Raw genomic sequence first — 18,819 nt, 5'->3', positions numbered from 1 at the left:
ATAATTATTTTATAAAAATTTCAATTTCATGCGAGAACCCCAATCTGACGTACACATGATCTCTCGTTATTCCCTTGTCACTACTTGCGTTTGTTTGGTTGTAAAAAGTACTTTACGAACAGGACAGAGTTGTCAGCGATTTTTCCTATTGTAAAGTCGTGCAGCGTAAAAACCCCTTTCGTCGATCTATCGTGCATTGTGAACACAGCAGCAACTGAGTGCTAATCCAGATAGGCATGCAGTGTGACCTCGGCATTAGATTACTTGAGAAAAACATGATTGAGATCCATTTATCCACTGAATACTGAATGTTTTGTTAAAGGGTTAGTTCACCTGAAAATTCTCTCATTAATTACTTACCCTCATGTCGTTCGACACCCGTAAAACCTCCGTTCATCTTTGGAACACAAATGAAGATATTTTTGTTGAAATCCGATGGCTCAGACAGGCCTTCATTGACACAAATGTCATTTCCTCTCTCAAGACCCATAAAAGACACTAAAGACTTTGTTACAAAGCCCATCTCACTACAGTGGCTCTACAATCATTTTATGAAGTGACAAGAATAGTTTTTGTGTGCAAAAAAAAAAAATTATAGTAAGCCTTTCTGAGCAATCGTATTTCAACAAAAATATCTTCATTTGTGTTCCAAAGATGAACCGAGGTCTTACGGGTGTCGAACAACATTAGGGTAAGTAATTAATGCAAGAATTTTACATTTTTGGTGAACAAACCCATTAAGTTAATAAAGTTGGTATGAAACATATCAGTCTTGTATTACCTATTGTGACGTATATATCTGAGTGAATGGATTCTCAAATAAGCAAAAAATGTAGGGTTGGACTTGATTTTGTGGTTTGCTATTGGTGTATCTCATGTGAGTGACAGGTTGCCCCGCCATCTCGGGGCAGAGGGGAAGTTATTTTTATAAAAGATTACAAGGGCACATTAATTAAAAAAATTATATATATAAAAAAATATATAAGGATGTGCACGGATAAATCATTTATAAATACTGCAATATATTCCATAAAAACTAGAATTGTCCATTTTGATTTCATGGTGACTTTAAGAAGAATTCGAAATATACAAATATATAAACTTATTAGAGTCCTGGAGAAAGCTGTGAGCTTTTCCATTCATCTCAGTAGTTGTCGCCTTAATGTTTTGTCTTTGAAAATGCTGCCCATTACTGAGCGTGATTTATTTCCATCAGCCATTACAACTTCAAAAGCGGCCACTTCAATCCTCTGAGAACGACAATTAAATAAGACATAAGCAGTCATCATCTTTGTTACTGAAGTTCCTGACCATATTTTTTAATGACCCCACAATTAGCATGTCCATCTGCTCTGTTTGTTCCACAAATGAACACGGGATCTTTTAGCCCATTCATGCAGTACTTAGCCTGTTCGCTTGTCTGTAAAAGAGGCCATTATCACATACTCTAGAAATCCATGCATTTCTCTGGTTGTGAGACTATGACAGACACCAAAGGTCACAGCTAGATGCTTTGATTACTGTCATGAAGGTAAAAAATGTAGTAATGAGAATATCATGATGTCTCTCCTAGCTATGGTAAAAAGCACCTCCATCCATTAGTTGTGCAAAGGTTAAAAGGAATGTTAGCTAACATGAAAAGTAAAAGCTATGGTCTGTAAAACAGAAATGCCCTTCAACGTGGCACCTGCATTTCAGAAGTAAAAAATTGTTTGACATGAAAGTTGACATGAAATAAAAATTCACCCTGTTTGTTTTCTAAATGCAGGTTATCGATCTAATTTTGAACTATTCACCCATTTATACTTAAAAAAAAATAAAAATGAAAATGGAATTTTTGCATTGAGCTGATTTGCCTCATTCCAACATTTTTTTCCTTTTTTTAAACTTCCGTTTCATCGTGATTTAAACATTATTTAAAGCTACACTGCATAACTTTTTTAGTTTATTCTTAGCTAAAAACACTTAGTTCTTTCAAAAATATATGTGCTCATTAATGTATATTTAAGTAAGTTTATAATATGCCATTGAAAATACATACGGGTGAGGGGTTCGAATGCCGGTCGCCATTTTGCTCCTCCATCTTGAAAGTACATTAGCCAAAGAGGGACGTACCCATAAATTCAAGGTTTCGCCTTTCGCGTTTTTACACTCGATGGCACCGTGTTGAATGTGAAGAGGGGGATTGCCATGTTAATCTTGCACTAAAACGGCCATCGTAGGAGTTAAAACAAAATCAGAATTGAGAGGAACAGAAACTATTATTAACTGGATGGTCATATACCTTTACACCGCTAGATGGGGGAAAATATCACACAGTGTAGCTTTAAGCAAAAAAAAGAGAAAGTATGGAGCAAAAATTCTGTCATCATTTTCTCTCCCTCGAGTTGTCGCAAACATCCTTCAAAATATTTTATTTTGTGTTCAGCAGAACAAAGTAACTCATACAGGTTTGGAACAACTTTTCATTTTTGGGTGAACTATCTCTTTAAGAGAATAGGGACAACCCTTTTAGACCATAGACCGTAAAAAAATATGGATGACTCGACATCATCGGTTTCCGCTTGCCCGAGTTCAAGCTTTCAGTCGGCCTGCACGGCGCTGACATCTTGGGACCGAGTCTGGACAGTAGCGATTTTGGGACCGGAGTTGCGCAGTAGAGCGCAGGAAGTAGAGCAGGTAACTCTGCGATATCAAAAGCCCGCCCACACTCTCGCAGATGCAGAACAATTAATTATTTTGGTGTGAAATAAACAGTTATGGAAATGTAGAAATTAAAGCTAAAGCGCCGTTCTGCTCCTAAAAATCCTGAAAAAAGTCCGTTAGTGCCTCAGTGACAACTTCACTCAGAGAAGCCGTCAGTCTCAGCTGTCAATCATGACGTCACACCCCCGTTTTTATAGCATCAAATAACTAACTAAAACTAAAGTTATTTTAAAAATGAACAATTGAAATGAAATCATATGATGATAACTGCCTTCATTGACATAAGCTAAACTTGGGGGGAAATATTAGAAGTGTAATTTTATTGTTTAGTTTACCTCACGTCCATTAGAAAAGACAGAGGGGCGGCTATACTGGGACCGGTCACCGGGGGGGTGGGGGGGTTTGGGTATTGAGGCGCGAAAGCTTCAGTATCTGAGAGGGGTGCTGCTGTTTTAGACTATGTTCAGGGCTGCATTTCCCGAAACGTTCTTAACTCTACGTCATTCTTAAGTTATACCTTAAGGTATCCCTTAACGTTAATATGTGTTTCCCGAAACGAACTTAGTTAAGAATACCTTCTGTAAGTCATACTTTCGTAAGGTTGGTCTGGACCACTCTTAGCAATACCTTATCCTTATTAACAGTTCATTCCACTAGTGGCCACCACTGTGTAAAAAGCTTCTTTATATGTCAGTCTATATACGAATATAATTCCGAAGTTGCAGTATACACCTAGTGTTCAGTAAGGCTAGTTGAATTGCTTTTTTTTTTTCTTTTTTTTTTATTTAAAAAATGTTATGCAAGGATTAAAATTGTCATAAAAAATTTCATTACAAACACTGATGGTTGTTAGCTTTTTAATGATATTATCCAAAGGTACATCAGCTGGCAAACCATTAGACAGGAAAGGCTTAGGAGTCTATTTAAAGGGAATGATTGTGGAAGAGAGTTTAGTCAAACTTTGGCAGTGAATAGAATTGTGCTAAATCAAAGACGGCGCCGTCTGCGGAGCCATTTAGTGTATGTGCACTATGTCATACATGAAAACTTTAGTCCCCTGGCCATGTCAGAAGCTGCTATTAAAAGAAATTTCGCCTACCACGAAAGCAAATTCAGCAGCTTTTAGATCTTGTTGGACCAACTTTGTCGAGACACAGCTACCCCCTCAGCCCTGAAATCAGCTGCTGGCGGCTCTTGTCTTTCTTTCTTTTTTATCGGTCATATAGTAGCATCTGATTATATGTTTTGTGTGTTGCGTTTTTATTGACTAGGCCATCTAATAATATAAATTAGTCATTTACACAATAATGTGATGCAGCTGCTGCATGGGCAATCATCCCTGGTTGTGGAGTAAATCAAGACACTGTGGAAAATATATTGTAATAATTTAAATGGCGCATGATGCTCATGAGATTGCTGGTTCGTGCACTCATTTCGGAATTATGTAAAATTTAGGTGCAATTTTGTATGAAAAATGAAAGTTCAACTATTTCTGAAGTGCTTCTTTTATAAAGAACATATTTTTTTTCGCATAACGCAGTGAAACAGCCCCTGCATAGAGTAAATAATCGATTATTGAGCCATCGATATAAGCCAATTCAGCACCGCCACCACGAACAGCACCCGCTAACGTCGCACTTAAGAAGGTTTACCTTAAGCGACCTCCTAAGGTATAGTTCGGGGAACACACCTAGAAATGGTATACCTTCAGTTAAGTTATACCTTTAGAGTCTTCGTAGCGCGCTAAGAGACAACGTTATCGGGAAATGCAGCCCTGGGCATGCCAACCATTTTTCCCATCGTTAATTCTGAATTATTTTTGGACCAAAATGTATTTTTGATGCTTCAAGAGATTCTAATTAACTAACTGATGTCACATATGGACTACTCTGATGATGTTTTTATTCCCTTTCTGGATACGGACAGTAAAGTGTGCATACACTTGGATACGCTCTCGGACTAAATATAAAATATCTTTAACTGTGTTCTGAAGATGAACGGAGGTCTTACGGGTGTGGAACGTCATTAGGGAGAGGAGTTAATGACATGAATTTCATTTTTGGTTGAACTAATCCTTTAAAGTAGGGCGCTAGAAGTTGGGATTTTTAACTCCTGATTTTTTTTAAGTGAATCTTTCTATTAGTTTCATCATTATACCAGCTACTATTTACTACTATTACATTCAAAGCTCGATATGTCTTCAGTATGCATTTATTTATTATAACATATTTATTATAACAAAACACTTTTTCAAGTGTGTGTTAAGTTAAAAAGAATGATACATTCACTTAAAAGATTTATACAGAGAATGACAAAAAGTCCTTCATTACACCAGCACACTTACAGAAGACATTGTACTCACATGTAGCGGAGGTGAGGGTTCTGTGCAAAAGCACGTGCCTGGATTGTCCGTAAATTGCAGTTCATTATTGTCCTGAAAAAAAAGAGAGAGAGAGACTACTATATTAAAATCCACAGCTCCTCTCAAACATCTGTGAATGATAGGTGTCATTGGCTGGCCACAAATGACCAGCATCAATCCAGCAATGATAAGTGCAAATTAATTTCCCGAGGTAAGACCACCAACATTTATTTCAGCCTCCGCACGGCGTAGTTCACCCGGTAATTTTGACTGAGGGCCCTGTTGTTGGTCATTTGCACCTGGCATTGCAAGTCGATCATTCAAACCTGAGAAAGCCAACAGTTCATTAGACCCTTGCAGCTTGATATCCATCGTTTATGATGATAAACTGCAGAAGCAATCTCAGTTTGCCATCTTTCCCATCTCTTCAGAGAGTGTCATTAGAATAATGGTATCATCAGGGTCCCCAATTTCACAGCGCTGAGCCGCAGCGGCAACTGGAATGAATTGTGCATCCTAAAGTCGCGGTGGCATTAATTGGTAATGACTGCATCCTTTTCATTACAGGAATTTAATGCAAAAAGTGATTACACTCACAACACCCTTATCCGGTGAACAGTAATCAGTACAGAATTAGTTTTATTATGATGATGCTCTATAGTAAACTATTTCTAGGAATACAATTATCTTTCTCTATTATGAGAAAGATATAAGGAGGATGTTGGCCATGTTTATACCATTTTTCTACTTAACCATTCGCTCTTAAAAGCCTAAAAACAAATGCAAGGGGCCTTATTACGAAACCCTCATGATGGTCCTTCACATGACATGAATGAACTCGTGGGGGTGTGATTATGAGTGTAGGCAGATATTTCATTCCGGCACTGCTGCAATGGTGCTTCTGCATGTGCAAACTCCCTACGAGCAGGTCAGCGGTCCCTGCCAATGCTTGAACTAGACACATTTGTCCGAATTTTTTACAAATGTTTAAAAAGTCCGGAACTTCAAATGCTCAACCGGAAATACAATTCTGTCATCAATTACTTACCCTCATGTAATTTTTTAAACCTGCTTGAGTTCTTTCTTCCGTGGAACCCAAAATATATATTTAGAAGGTAAGTTTTGTGTTATGCATAAAAAAAGGAGTTCAAACAGGTTTGAAAAAAGTAATATAATTTATTTTTGGTTAAGTAAACAGCCAGTATGTATGGATGTATGGATGTATGTATGTATGTATGTATGTATGGATGGATGGATGGATGGATGGATGGATGGATGGATGGATGGATGGATGGATGGATGGATGGATGGATGGATGGATGGCTTTATAAACGGCCAGAATCCAAGTAAAATTTGTGGACTCGGAATTTGGCCCGAACCCAGAGTACTCCACTCATGTTTAGAACAGGTTAGAACTAGAAGAGAGAAGAAGGGGTGGTGGAAGGATTGTTAATAAACTGTCAAAAGGGGTGAGACTGCTGTGTATATACCTCTTATCATTGATTGGCTGAATGCTGTTGTAATGAAGTTCGTGGAAGGAAGGAGGCGGGAACCGGCGAACGTCTCACAAACATTTATTAATTCAAAAATAAATAAACAAAACGAAAGTAAAACCGCGGGCAGCCCTTCACGGACGACTGCCCGCGAACACACAAAATAAAACGTGGGCAGCCCCTCACGGACGACTGCCCACAAACACATAAAACAAAACTAAACATAAATTCCAGGCCTGGTCCTCTCTCGTCTTCCGCAGCTCTTGTTCCTCCTTTTATGCTCCTGTCACATGGCCGCGAGACGAGACCGGTGTGCCACGCAGCTGGCACTTGTCAACATTAATCACCGGCCCGCTCTCGCGGTCCCTCGCCCCGCTGCCTGTCACACATCATACCCCCATCGCCCCTCGCAGGCCGGAGGGCACTCCCGAGACTGCGCTCTACTCCCCCTCCCCCCCTCTCCCGGGGGGGAGGGGGGATCACGGCGGCCGCGGCACCTGGGGGTAAGGACAGAGAGGCGAGAGAAATGTAGACGGGAGCACGAGGAGCCCGCGTACGAGAGAGGGGAGAGAGGGAAAAAAGAAAGAAAGAGAAAAAAAATTCTGGTCCGGTTCCCCGACACACTGCCGCTCGGTCCTCACCAGCCGAGAGGCTCTTCCTCGCGGTGCTATGCGATGGTGCTAGACGCCCGGTGGAAGGCCCGATCCTCCTCCGCCCCCTGGCGGCCGGCGGTGGCTCCTCCTATTGAGGGCAGTTGGCAGCGAGCTCCGCGTTCCCTGCTCCTCCCCGTTCCGGCGGATGGCAGCAGGCTCCGGCCCACGCCGAACGCCGGCAACTCCTCCACTCCCTCCAGGACGGCCGCCACCCCACCTCAACCCAGGGGCACGGCAGCGAGCTCTCCGTCCCACCGGTCTTCACTCGCTCCAGCACCACCGCCTCGGGCAGTCACTCACGGTCTTTCATCATCCGCGCTGCCCGAACTCCTCAGCACCGCGATCCCCCTCAGCAGCGAGGGTTCTCCGACAGCGCGTCCCTCCTTCCTCCCGGGTTTTCGGCACCAATGTAATGAAGTTCGTGGATGGAAGGAAGGAGGCGGGAACCGGCGAACGTCTCACAAACATTTATTAATTCAAAAATAAATAAACAAAGCGAAAGTAAAACCGCGGGCAGCCCCTCACGGACGACTGCCCGCGAACACACAAAATAAAACGTGGGCAGCCCCTCACGGACGACTGCCCACAAACACATAAAACAAAACTAAACATAAATTCCAGGCCTGGTCCTCTCTCGTCTTCCGCAGCTCTTGTTCCTCCTTTTATGCTCCCGTCACATGGCCGCGAGACGAGACCGGTGTGCCACGCAGCTGGCACTTGTCAACATTAATCACCGGCCCGCTCTCGCGGTCCCTCACCCCGCTGCCTGTCACACCACAGCTGCTGTCCACTCGTGCTAATTATCTGAATGTGCTCCTCCCGAATTTTGTTAATAAAACATCATATAGTGAGAATCGGGCCCTAAACTAAAATGTTACAGGGAAAAAGCAACAAATCAAAAATGCTAGGTGTCTTTTTATTTATTCTGAACAGAGAGTATAGTGAAAATTGCAGTTTGTTCAACCTAGCGGCATTTAGTCCACCTGAGATAAAACTTAAGCCCAACCCTTCTATGCTTAATTTTCCATGTTCCGCTCCGTTTCGTGCAAAGCCTTTCAAAGTATACCCCTTTGTCCGTGAATGCAGAAAGGCGCATTGTGTGTGCGCGTTGGTACACTATATAGTTGACTCTGACAGCATCCAAAACTGAAAAATGTTCCCCTTGAGAATGCATTCTAAGGTAGGAAGGCACCAAGGCGTGCCCGAGTTCGCTTCACTTTCTGTCTCCTAAGATACCTTCCTCTGATCGAATTTTTTTAGGCAGCATTGATGTATTTTTCACTGCCTTTGATATTCCACAATACTGTGCTTTCCATTCTGTGACAGTTGAGCCACAAAAAAAAAAAAAAAAAAAAAAAAAAAAATGGCGTCTGAAAGTTGGTTGCTGTTCAGTTCTGCCAGGACCACTAGCCATGTTTACATGCGCACTTTTTTGTCATTCCGATTAAAATCAATCGGATTGAAAGATTTAGTGGACTGTTTACATGAGACGTTATCTAAACCTGTGACATGCGGCGTCAAGGGGGTCGCACTGGCGAACACCGGACGGGAAACGCAGCGCGTCTCTAAAATTCAAACATATTGTTTTCAATGAGTGTAAGCACACCGGCGGCAGCATTCGGGAGTTGTTCAAAACCCTGCCGCGCCACGAGCACCATTTCAAGATTTGATATTACATTTATATTCTATTTCCCTCAAATCTGATTTGATCTGATCAATATAGCCTACTGATTTGACCCTGTGCTACAAGATACACCCATCGTGCAGCTCTTCTGTCAGAAGTCATTCAGAATTGAGCTCGCGCGTATTGTGCGCGTCCTGCGTGAGATCCTGAGACGCCACGCTGAGCTTCAGTCCGGTGTGCGGCCTGCTTCCATCAGAAATGTCGACGTTTTCCTCTCCAGCAGCTGGAATGCCCTCACGGATGCAATGTCAACTCGACCACCAGGACTTATACGGTTTCATAAAAGTTATTTATTTGTTGTAAAGTGTAATAATCATCTCAGAAAAATTAATTCTTCTGTCAGGCGCAGTTGAAGTAAAACGTGCCTGGGACAAACGCTGTCAAGATGAGAAGATGTAGCCAGGCTATGTCTGTGTCATTATGCCAACATTATCTTTATAACTTATATATAACTTAATAAAAAAGTTTAACGTTACCCCTCAGAAAAATTAACTTTCCTCTCTTGTCAGCATTCGTTGTGTTATGAGCTCTTCAGTGGTGAAGGCGTGTGCTGCGTATCACGTCATATAAGGACGCACACTAATCGGGTCAGGTCGTTTACATGGTGACATTTTTCGTTTGATCGGTTCATGAAAAGGTTTATTCCACCTCTCTCAAACCGATTACAATTTCATTCGGTTTGGGCATTTTTATTCTGATTGAGGTGTTTATATGGAGCATTTTCATTCGGATTTGACTTTTAAACCGATTACAGTGCTCCATGTAAACGCACCTAGAGCTCCATGTAAACGCACCTAATGAGAATCATTTAATGTAACAACATAATTTGTGCAAATACTCAGACTGAAGAGGATATCAGAAAGCCAAATGACTGGACGACAGGAGAAGCTGCGGATGGAGGAGGTAGCTCCAGTCCTGAGCAACACAATAAGCAGCTGATAATACTGAAAGGACCCTGTACATGATGTGATATTAGTCATATTCCTATAGGTAGGAGTGACTCAGCTGAGAGTCAGCTGATGCAAGCTTGACTAACGTGACCTGCCAGAACTAATACTACGCTTGATTTTTATATGCTAATTTAAGTTTTTGTAGCTATCAGACAGACAGACAGACAGACAGACAGACAGACAGACAGACAGACAGACAGACAGACAGACAGACAGACAGACAGACAGACAGACAGACAGATAGATAGATAGATAGATAGATAGATAGATAGATAGATAGATAGATAGATAGATAGATAGATAGATACATACATACATACATACATACATACATACATACATACATACATACATACATACATACATACATACATACATACATACATACATACATACATACATACATACATACATACATACATACATACATACATACATACATACATACATACATACACATAGATACTTTGTACAGCAAGTCACTATTGTTAAGTCAACAAAATATCAATGCACAAACTACCAGCTTGCCCATGGAAACCCACAGGTGGGGTGAGATGTTGTATGACTCAACTAAACTATTTCACTCCAAACCTCCACAGACAGTCCTTGCCTTCATGTGTTTACTTATGTAACAATGCCATCTACTATGTTTATACTTAAAGCTGAATGACCTTTAGTGAAACCTCAGAGGGTAATTTAGACGCCTGGGGGTCAGTGCTGTTCCCAGATGTGGGAGGGACCAAGAGAGCCCACCATCAACAGAGGAGAGAGCAATGTTAATGAGAAAAATGCAAATGGGAAGCTGGGAATAGTCCACTTGGCTTTCTTACTTAAGGATCAAGAGGAGTGGAGGGGGAAACTGTCTTGAGGTTACGAAGAGAGGATGGGGTTGAGAAAGATGGGAGGGCTTGACAGAGGTGAAGGGAAGCAAAGAAGCGGGAGTGATGAAACACAGTGGGAGGTCTGGATCCGGAGCAGATGTCTAGTCTGTTTCATCCCACCAGACTTTTTCATTCATATATATATATATATATATATATGAAAAATTCTGGTATATACTTTTCACTACATGATTTCATGTAAGAACAGATCCAGCTCGGATCAACCGTGTTATTTTATTCAGTTGTTTCCAGTTTGGTATTGGTACCCAACAAATCCACTTTAGAATTTTAGGATGTATTATATTCTCTGAAATAATTGGCATAATAGTAATGACAGTAGTATTGGGACAGTGAATTATTGTATAAAAATAAAAATAAAAATCCTTAGGATAAGTACAAAGAAGAGTTTTATTTGTTTGTTTGTTTTTTGTTTTTTACATGTTTTTGGGCAATACAATTTTTTTTACGTAAATTGATTTTATTCTGCAAGGATGCTTTAAATTATTAAAAGAATATTTATAATGCAACAAATGATTTCTATTTCAACTTTCTATTTCTACAAATTATTTCTAAATGATCATATGATATTGAAAACAGTTATATTTAAAAAAAAGACGAAAAGAAAAATGTTATATTGCACTGTAAAAAAAAAAAAAAAAAAAAAAATCAGGTCTCCAATTGAAAATGTTCTAGTGACTAATCACATCTATTTTTTTCTTCAGTTGGCTGAATTTAATTTATGTGAATTAAATTGCATCAATTCACAGAATTTCAACTTGGCCAACTGAAAAATGTAGATGTGATCAGTCACTAGAACATTTTCAATTGGAGACATTAAAAAAAAAACACACAAAAAAAACCACAGTGTGAGCTTTGCAATTAGCCTACATAAAAAAAGTTTAATATATAAAAATAAACACAGGTTATTACCATTATTAATGCTTTCGACTATATTTTTGATCAGTTAAATGCAGCTTTTGTGAATATAAGCATATCATAGAAAAATCTTACTGACCCCAAACTTTTGAACTGAAGTGTATATAAAGAGCATAGACTTGAATATAACGTAATATCTATTACCTTCATATATAAGCAGAGGCGGACATTATTGACATACTTTTACTTTCCAAGTAATTTAGTTTTTTAAGTATATGTACTTTATCATACATACATGTTCTTCTTTGGAAAACTTTTACTTCACAACATTCCAAAACATAACAATGTACTTTTTACTGCAATACATTCATATTGAATATCATTTAATACTTAATTACATTAGAAATTTAGTACTTGTACTCAAGTAAATGAAAAAAAGTAATAAAAAAAAGTACAAAAATGTTAATGTAATTAAGTATTAAATTTGAGAAAACGACTACTTTTATTTATGAAATGTAAAAGTATGACATTATATATTATGCTTTGGAATGTAGTGAAGTAAAAGTTTTCCAAAGAAAAAAAAGATAAAGTATATGCTTAAAAATGTACTTGAGTAGAAAGAAAAAATACTCCACTACTGTCCGCCTTTGTATATAAGATAATAAAGCTTTCAGTATAACAACGTTTACAATATGTATAAATTATGATTTTTACCAGGATTTACAATATCTTCAAAATGACTATATAAAATGTATGAAATAACCTTAGTGAGGTTTCTTTGTGTCATCAACTGTCTTGTCTGTCAGACTGTGTGATATACATCTCAAAACTAGTCACGATTGACAATGCTGACTGTGCAATCAATCTTCCCAGCAAGCGATTTTGAGTTTAAAAGATCTCTTATACCGTCTAATAGCCGTTCAAACACAGCCTTAACGTCTTGGCTAAAACAAGGCAAAATTTAGGCTGTCAGTAAAAAAAATTATTAGACAGCTAACCATTCTTACATGATGAAATATAATTAAACTTTGGCAGAAACTACATGTAACCAAATTCAAGTTTTTTTGGCTCACTGAGTGGGTTACTCATAGCTGGACTATATCGGGTCTGTAGTTAACCGAGATGGTGAAATTGCTTTTTTTCGGCTATTCCTTGCTGGGTTCTCACATTTTGACATCCTCATTAACAAACAAAACTGACGTTAGCACAAACCTGAGCAAGCCCTTGAGCTAATGTCAGCATTGTTCTGCCCTAAGATTAAAGAAATCTTTCCAAAAATTGTCTCAAATGACTCAAGTTGTGTAGTGTGCACCAGAGTGTAGTGTAAAACGCATGTAACCACAATGGAATCTGTTTTTAATACTCACAGTCTCTGGAGTCCTGTGTACAGTTCCATGTCAACATCCTTAAGAATCTGCAATCCAGTCCAATTCTCTATGTGTCTACAAAAGAAAGAGAGAAAATATTGAAAACAGCACCATTATCACCAATTTATTCAACCAGGGGATATGTGTTCTTCCGCTCGATGGCTGGGGCAGGAACCCAACGGAAGGTCCCTGGAGTTTTTAAAAATGTATCATAGTTCACCAAGTGCTTGTGAAACATTCCTCTCAGAGGCATTCGTGTGTCGGTTACACAGATGCCTAAGGGTGTGATTACTTGCAAACCAAACTGTGAAATAATTAGCAAAACAATTTGTTTTACCCTAGACTATAAGGTCAAAGACATAGAACATGTGGGAAAACGCAAAGATAATTATTATATGTAGAACGAGCAGAGACACAAATCAACTTGTATATGGGATAGCAAGGGTCATTGAAAAACTAAATAAATGTGACGTCAGTAATAAAACAAAAACTCTTTACAGTCATATCAGGTAAGAGCAAACACAATTTAATCCTTCCTTCCAAAAATTATTTATACAAAATAGTTCAAATTTAGGATTTTTCTCCATATAGTGTACTTCAATGAGGTATGGGTTAAAGGTCCGAATTCCTGTTTCAATGCTGCTTCAGATGCTCTACACAATCCCAGACAAGGAATAATGGTCTTATCTAGCGAAACAATCTGTCCTTTTCAACAACAACAACAAAAAAAGTATGTTCCAAATCACATTGGAATGGTCACACCATGAAAGTAGGTGAAAGTACCGATCAAGTGTTTACAAAGCAAACGTGCAAAGACTAAGTCAAACAGCCTTCACAAAAAAAAAATACACCGCGGAACATCCGCCTACATCACACCTGAACTTTCCATCCTTATTGTGTAATATGTGGCCAATTGCAGAGCAGCGCAAAACAAACTTTTGTGGTTAAAAAACATATATACTTTTTTATTTTTTTAGAAAATGACTGCTAAATGATTTCGCTTAGATACGACCCTTATTCCTGAGATCACATAGAGTCCTTTGAAGCTGGATTGAAACTGGACCTTTAACCCATTGTACCCCATTGAAGTACACTATATGGAGAAAAATCCTGAAATGTTTTCCTTAAAAAGCTTAATTTCTGTTTGAGTGAAGAAAGAAAGACATGAACATCTTGGATGACGTGGGAGTCAGTAAATTATCAGCCAATTGTAATGTTTAGTAAACTTCTGCTTTAAAAGATCATTTAAACTTTTTATCTCACAATTCTGACTTTATAACATGCATTTGCGACTTCATATCAAACCTTTGGGAGGAAAAAAACTTTTGTGAGATAAAAAGTCACAATTACATGAAGGAAACAAGCTTCCATAGCTTTGCCATCACAGGAATAAATTACATTTTCAAGTATATTAAAATATAATTGCAATAATATTTCATAATATAACTGTTTTTACTGTACAGTCCCTGACAAAAGTCTTGTCGCTTGTGTACAAATTGACCTAAAGTGCCGCTGAAATATATTTCTAATCAAGATATTTTTACAAGAAATGGCTCATTTTAATCCCACCAGCTTTTGTGATAATGTTTCAGTGAAAAACTAAACTTTCAAAAAGTATTCTAATATTCACAGCTTGGTAAAGCCCATTGAGTCAATTTTTGCAAAGACATAAGTGTTGTCACCTTGTCATATGAGCTTCGCCTGTGACTAATAATGGATCAATTAGGTCTCAAGTGTGTATAAAAAGAACCCCAGGACACTAGACCTTCACATCAACTGCAACTAGACCTCTGCAAACATGCCTAAGATTCACCCTGAGACTAAAGTTTTGATTATCAAGAGGCTGAAGACCAGATCCACTGCTGATGTGGCAGACACCTTCAATGTGTCTCAGCATCAAGTACAGAGGATAAAAAAAAGATTTTAAGAGACTGGAGACGCTTTTGACAAGCCCAGGTCAGGCAGACCCCACAAGACAACTGCTCGAGAGGACCGTTTGTTGGCTCGAAAATCCAAGGCCAGCCCATTTCCCACTGCAGCAGAGCTCCACGAGACCCGGTCACCTGAAGTCCCTGTGTCAACCAGAACATTTTGTCGGATTCGGTCTCGAAATGGCCTCCATGGTCGAATCAGTGCCCAGAAGCCAGCACTAAACAAAAGACAATTTAAAAACCGTGTGGCATTTGCCAAGGCCCACAGCCTGCTAAAAGGATGGACGCTGGAAAAGTGGCAGAAGGTGGATTTTTCAGATGAATCTTCTGTTGAATTACACCACAGTCGCCGCAAATATTGCAGGAGACCTACTGGAGCCAGAATGGATCCGATATTCACCCAGAAAACAGTGAAGTTTGGTGGCGGAAAAATCATGGTCTGGGGTTACATCCAGTATGGGGGTGTGCCAGAGATCTGCAGGGTGGAAGGCAACATCAATAGTCTAAAATACCAAGAAATCTTAGCTACCTCTTATTCCCAACCATAAAAGAGGCCAAATTCTGCAGCAGGACGGTGCTCCATCGCATACTTCCATCTCCACATCAAAGTTCCTCAAGGCGAAGAAGATCAATATGCTCCAGGATTGGCCAGCCCAGTCACCAGACATGAACATCATTGAGCATATGTGGGGTAGGATGAAAGAGGACGCATGGAAGACAAAACCAAAGAATATTGATGAACTCTGGGAGGCATGCAAGACTGCTTTCTTAGCTATTCCTGATGATAAAGATATTAAATTTGGATCTCACAGCACTTCAACGTAATTTGCTGACATATTTTTGTATTTGCAGTAAATGTGTTCCATTTCTGTATAGGCGACAAAACTTTTGTCTTGCCAAAATGTGACCTTTCTGTCTTGATTAAATGATAAATATTTCTTCTGTGAACATTATTTATTTCAGTGAATTAAACATCATTTGGAATGGTTTTAGCTTTTCATATGAGCTATTTCTAACACTAATTAATTAATTAAAAGTCAGGTTAATATCAGGTATTTCTATAAAATAGATAAGTGACAAGACTTTTGTCAGGGACTGTATTTTCTTTATTAAATAAAGGCAGCCTTGGTAGGATACTTCTTTCCACCAAAATTTTGAATAGTACTGTATATCAATTATAAATGTAATCATTCACATTATAAAGATTTGTCCTTTTGTTACAATTCCGTAGAATGTGTTAAGAATATAAATCAGTAGTGTCTGACATGCTAAACATTTTCTGAATAAATCCATAAATTTAAGTGAAAGGACAAAGTTCCTCCCTCAACACAGTATGTATGATTTGTTCCCCCATGTATTGTCCGTCAGGAAAATTGCTGTCTGATTTCTCAAACAAGTCACATGATTTGAGTTATCAGTCATTTCTGTAGCACAAATAGTGAGTTATGTGATGAATTTTAATACTTAGGATTTGTTCAAACAACTAACCCTACATATTAGCAATAGTAAAGGGGTTTTTATACAATGATATTGATCATAAATTGACACATTATAAACACCCAGCAATTTAGGAAAACCATCTTTACATGAAATGCTATCATCTCAGTTTTTTTATGTCTGTCCTGATGTCAAAACATAAATAAATAAACAATGTTAAAAAAGGCATTTACATGCTAAATTAATTTGGTTCAATCAAGTTCAGGTTTTAACCCTTTTCTGAATAAATCCTAAAATTCAAATTAAAAAAAAAATCTAAAGATGTTACAATTATCCCTCCCCTCCCGTTCCACTGAAACACCATTATCAATGTCAGAATCTGCTTGAAAACATGCTTGCATTTAAATTCAGCCCTTGCCAGGGCATGTGGCACTGCCTTTATTTCCTATTCTGCAAGCTTTTTATCTGCCAGCTAAAATAAACACAATCTGGACAGAAGTGAAAGATGTTCCAAGCGGGAGAAATCGCGGATGTTCTGCTGACGGAACACAGCACACACAAAAGCAAGAATACACATCCACACACATACACACACACACACCCTGACAATGCCACAAGCCCCAAAAAGCTCAGTCCAGCACGGTACATCAGGTAGATTTAATGTTTCTGTTTACAGCAGTGGAGAGAGTGACACTTTACAAATGAGTCGCACTAGGTTAATGTAATACAGCAGAGGCACTGCTACTTTGCTGCCCATTGGTTTTATATAGCATCTTCATGTAACTAATTTCCCCAAAGAGCTATGATTGAGGATAGAATACACAGCACAGCACTGAACGATGCCTAAAGCCAGTTGAGAATCACAGATTTTACATTGGTCATCATCAGTGTTGCCTCAGTTACTTTAATAAAAAGTAATCTGATTACTGATTACTGCTTTAAAAAGTAACTTAGTTACTTTACAGATTACTAGATTTTAAAAGTAACTAAGATTACAAGTTACTTTATTAGTTGCATTCATCAGTTACTGACAATACACCTGCCATCTCAAATGACAACCGTTTCTGCTAACACACTCTCCTCGAGATGCAAGAAGAAAGCAAAAATATATTTATATATAATAAATATTTTTTTACTAAGGAAAATGACTAAAATAGTAACTCACAGTGACTTAGATAAGTTACTTTAATCTGATTACTGGTTTGGAAATAGTAACATGTATGACTCATTACTGGAAAAAAGTAGTCAGATTATTAGAGTAACGTGTTACTAAGTAACTAGTTACTGGCATCACTGGTCACAGCAAGCAAGTGAACCTGTTATTTTAGACTGCCTGTAGTGAACATCAAGTGTTTAATGTTATTTATGGGGTGTTTTTAATATGCTTTAAGACAAACCATGTGCAAATTGCTGAGTATTTTCTTTCTTTCTTTCTTTCTTTCTTTCTTTCTTTCTTTCTTTCTTTCTTTCTTTCTTTCTTTCTTTCTTTCTTTCTTTCTTTCTTTCTTTCTTTCTTTCTTTCTTTCTTTCTTTCTTTCTTTCTTTCTTTCTTTCTTTCTCTCAGTGTAATGAACTATGCCTTTCTCCGCTGACATTCTATGATGTTCAAAGCATTTCTAAGGATGCTGATTTTTAGAAGGCAGACTGAGAACGGGAACATGTTTGTTTAACATTAGCATTAAATCATTAGCTGTTCGATAACATAGTCAAGCAAAAGGCTAATCATATTAATAACCTTTATGTGTCCGACGTTGTAAAGAGCAATATCATTGTGCAAAAGTTAGCTTTTACATTTGCATGTATGTATGTATGTATGTATGTATTATTTTATTTTTATTTTTACTTGCCATACCTTTTTTACTACTAAACACATTGATTCATTTTAGTTGACTAAATTAAAAATATACAAATCCGAAATTAAAAAAAAGTTAATCAATCCATTTTTATGGCTGTATCTGTATTCATAAAATGGTTTAATTAATAATTCCCTAAACTCGTAACTATAGTGTTCCCACCTCTTTTTTATTTTATTTTTTGTAAAATAAATGTATCCATTTTGGTTTACATTTAAATATGCAAATCAGAAATCCTGACCAAAAAAAAAACAAGTTTAATTCATTAATCAGACCTCGCTTGATGTGCAAAGTGATCTATAACCGAGTCTAAATAGCATTGTTGTGATCCAGATGCATTGGATCAACAGTATTTATACAGATGCACAACCTAAACCATGTGAATCATTCAAATATCAGTCAAAGGCTCTGGTCCCATTTCATTTCTGAATGTGATGAAAAGCCTCTCTCAGGCTGTGCATAAGTTCATGGACTATTTTTTCCATAATCTCCTCTCTACTCCATTGTTCCCAACACCCATGCCTGGGCATGATTAATGACTTTGTTTAAATGATCTACAGCACATGTACTGTACAGCTTAATGGAAGAACATTTAATAAAGCAGATTGTCTCAGGTGTGCTCTCAA

General features: G+C 38.3%; 1 protein-coding gene across 2 annotated transcripts in view; it reads right to left on the bottom strand.

Moving 5' to 3' along the window:
* Positions 1-18,819, bottom strand: part of ntrk3b (neurotrophic tyrosine kinase, receptor, type 3b) — a 181,479-nt gene that overhangs the window by 132,849 nt on the left and 29,811 nt on the right. For both annotated transcript variants that reach the window (XM_067445178.1, XM_067445179.1), the window contains exons 2-3: positions 12,973-13,047; positions 5,069-5,140 (exon numbers count right to left, since the gene is read on the bottom strand). In XM_067445178.1, coding sequence (XP_067301279.1) covers positions 5,069-5,140; positions 12,973-13,047 — 147 coding nt within the window. The remainder of the gene's footprint in view (positions 1-5,068; positions 5,141-12,972; positions 13,048-18,819) is intronic.

This window comes from Pseudorasbora parva, chromosome 1 (genome assembly GCF_024679245.1).
Source record: "Pseudorasbora parva isolate DD20220531a chromosome 1, ASM2467924v1, whole genome shotgun sequence".
NCBI lineage: Eukaryota > Metazoa > Chordata > Actinopteri > Cypriniformes > Gobionidae > Pseudorasbora > Pseudorasbora parva.
This window is presented reverse-complemented; position numbering and strand designations above follow the sequence as displayed.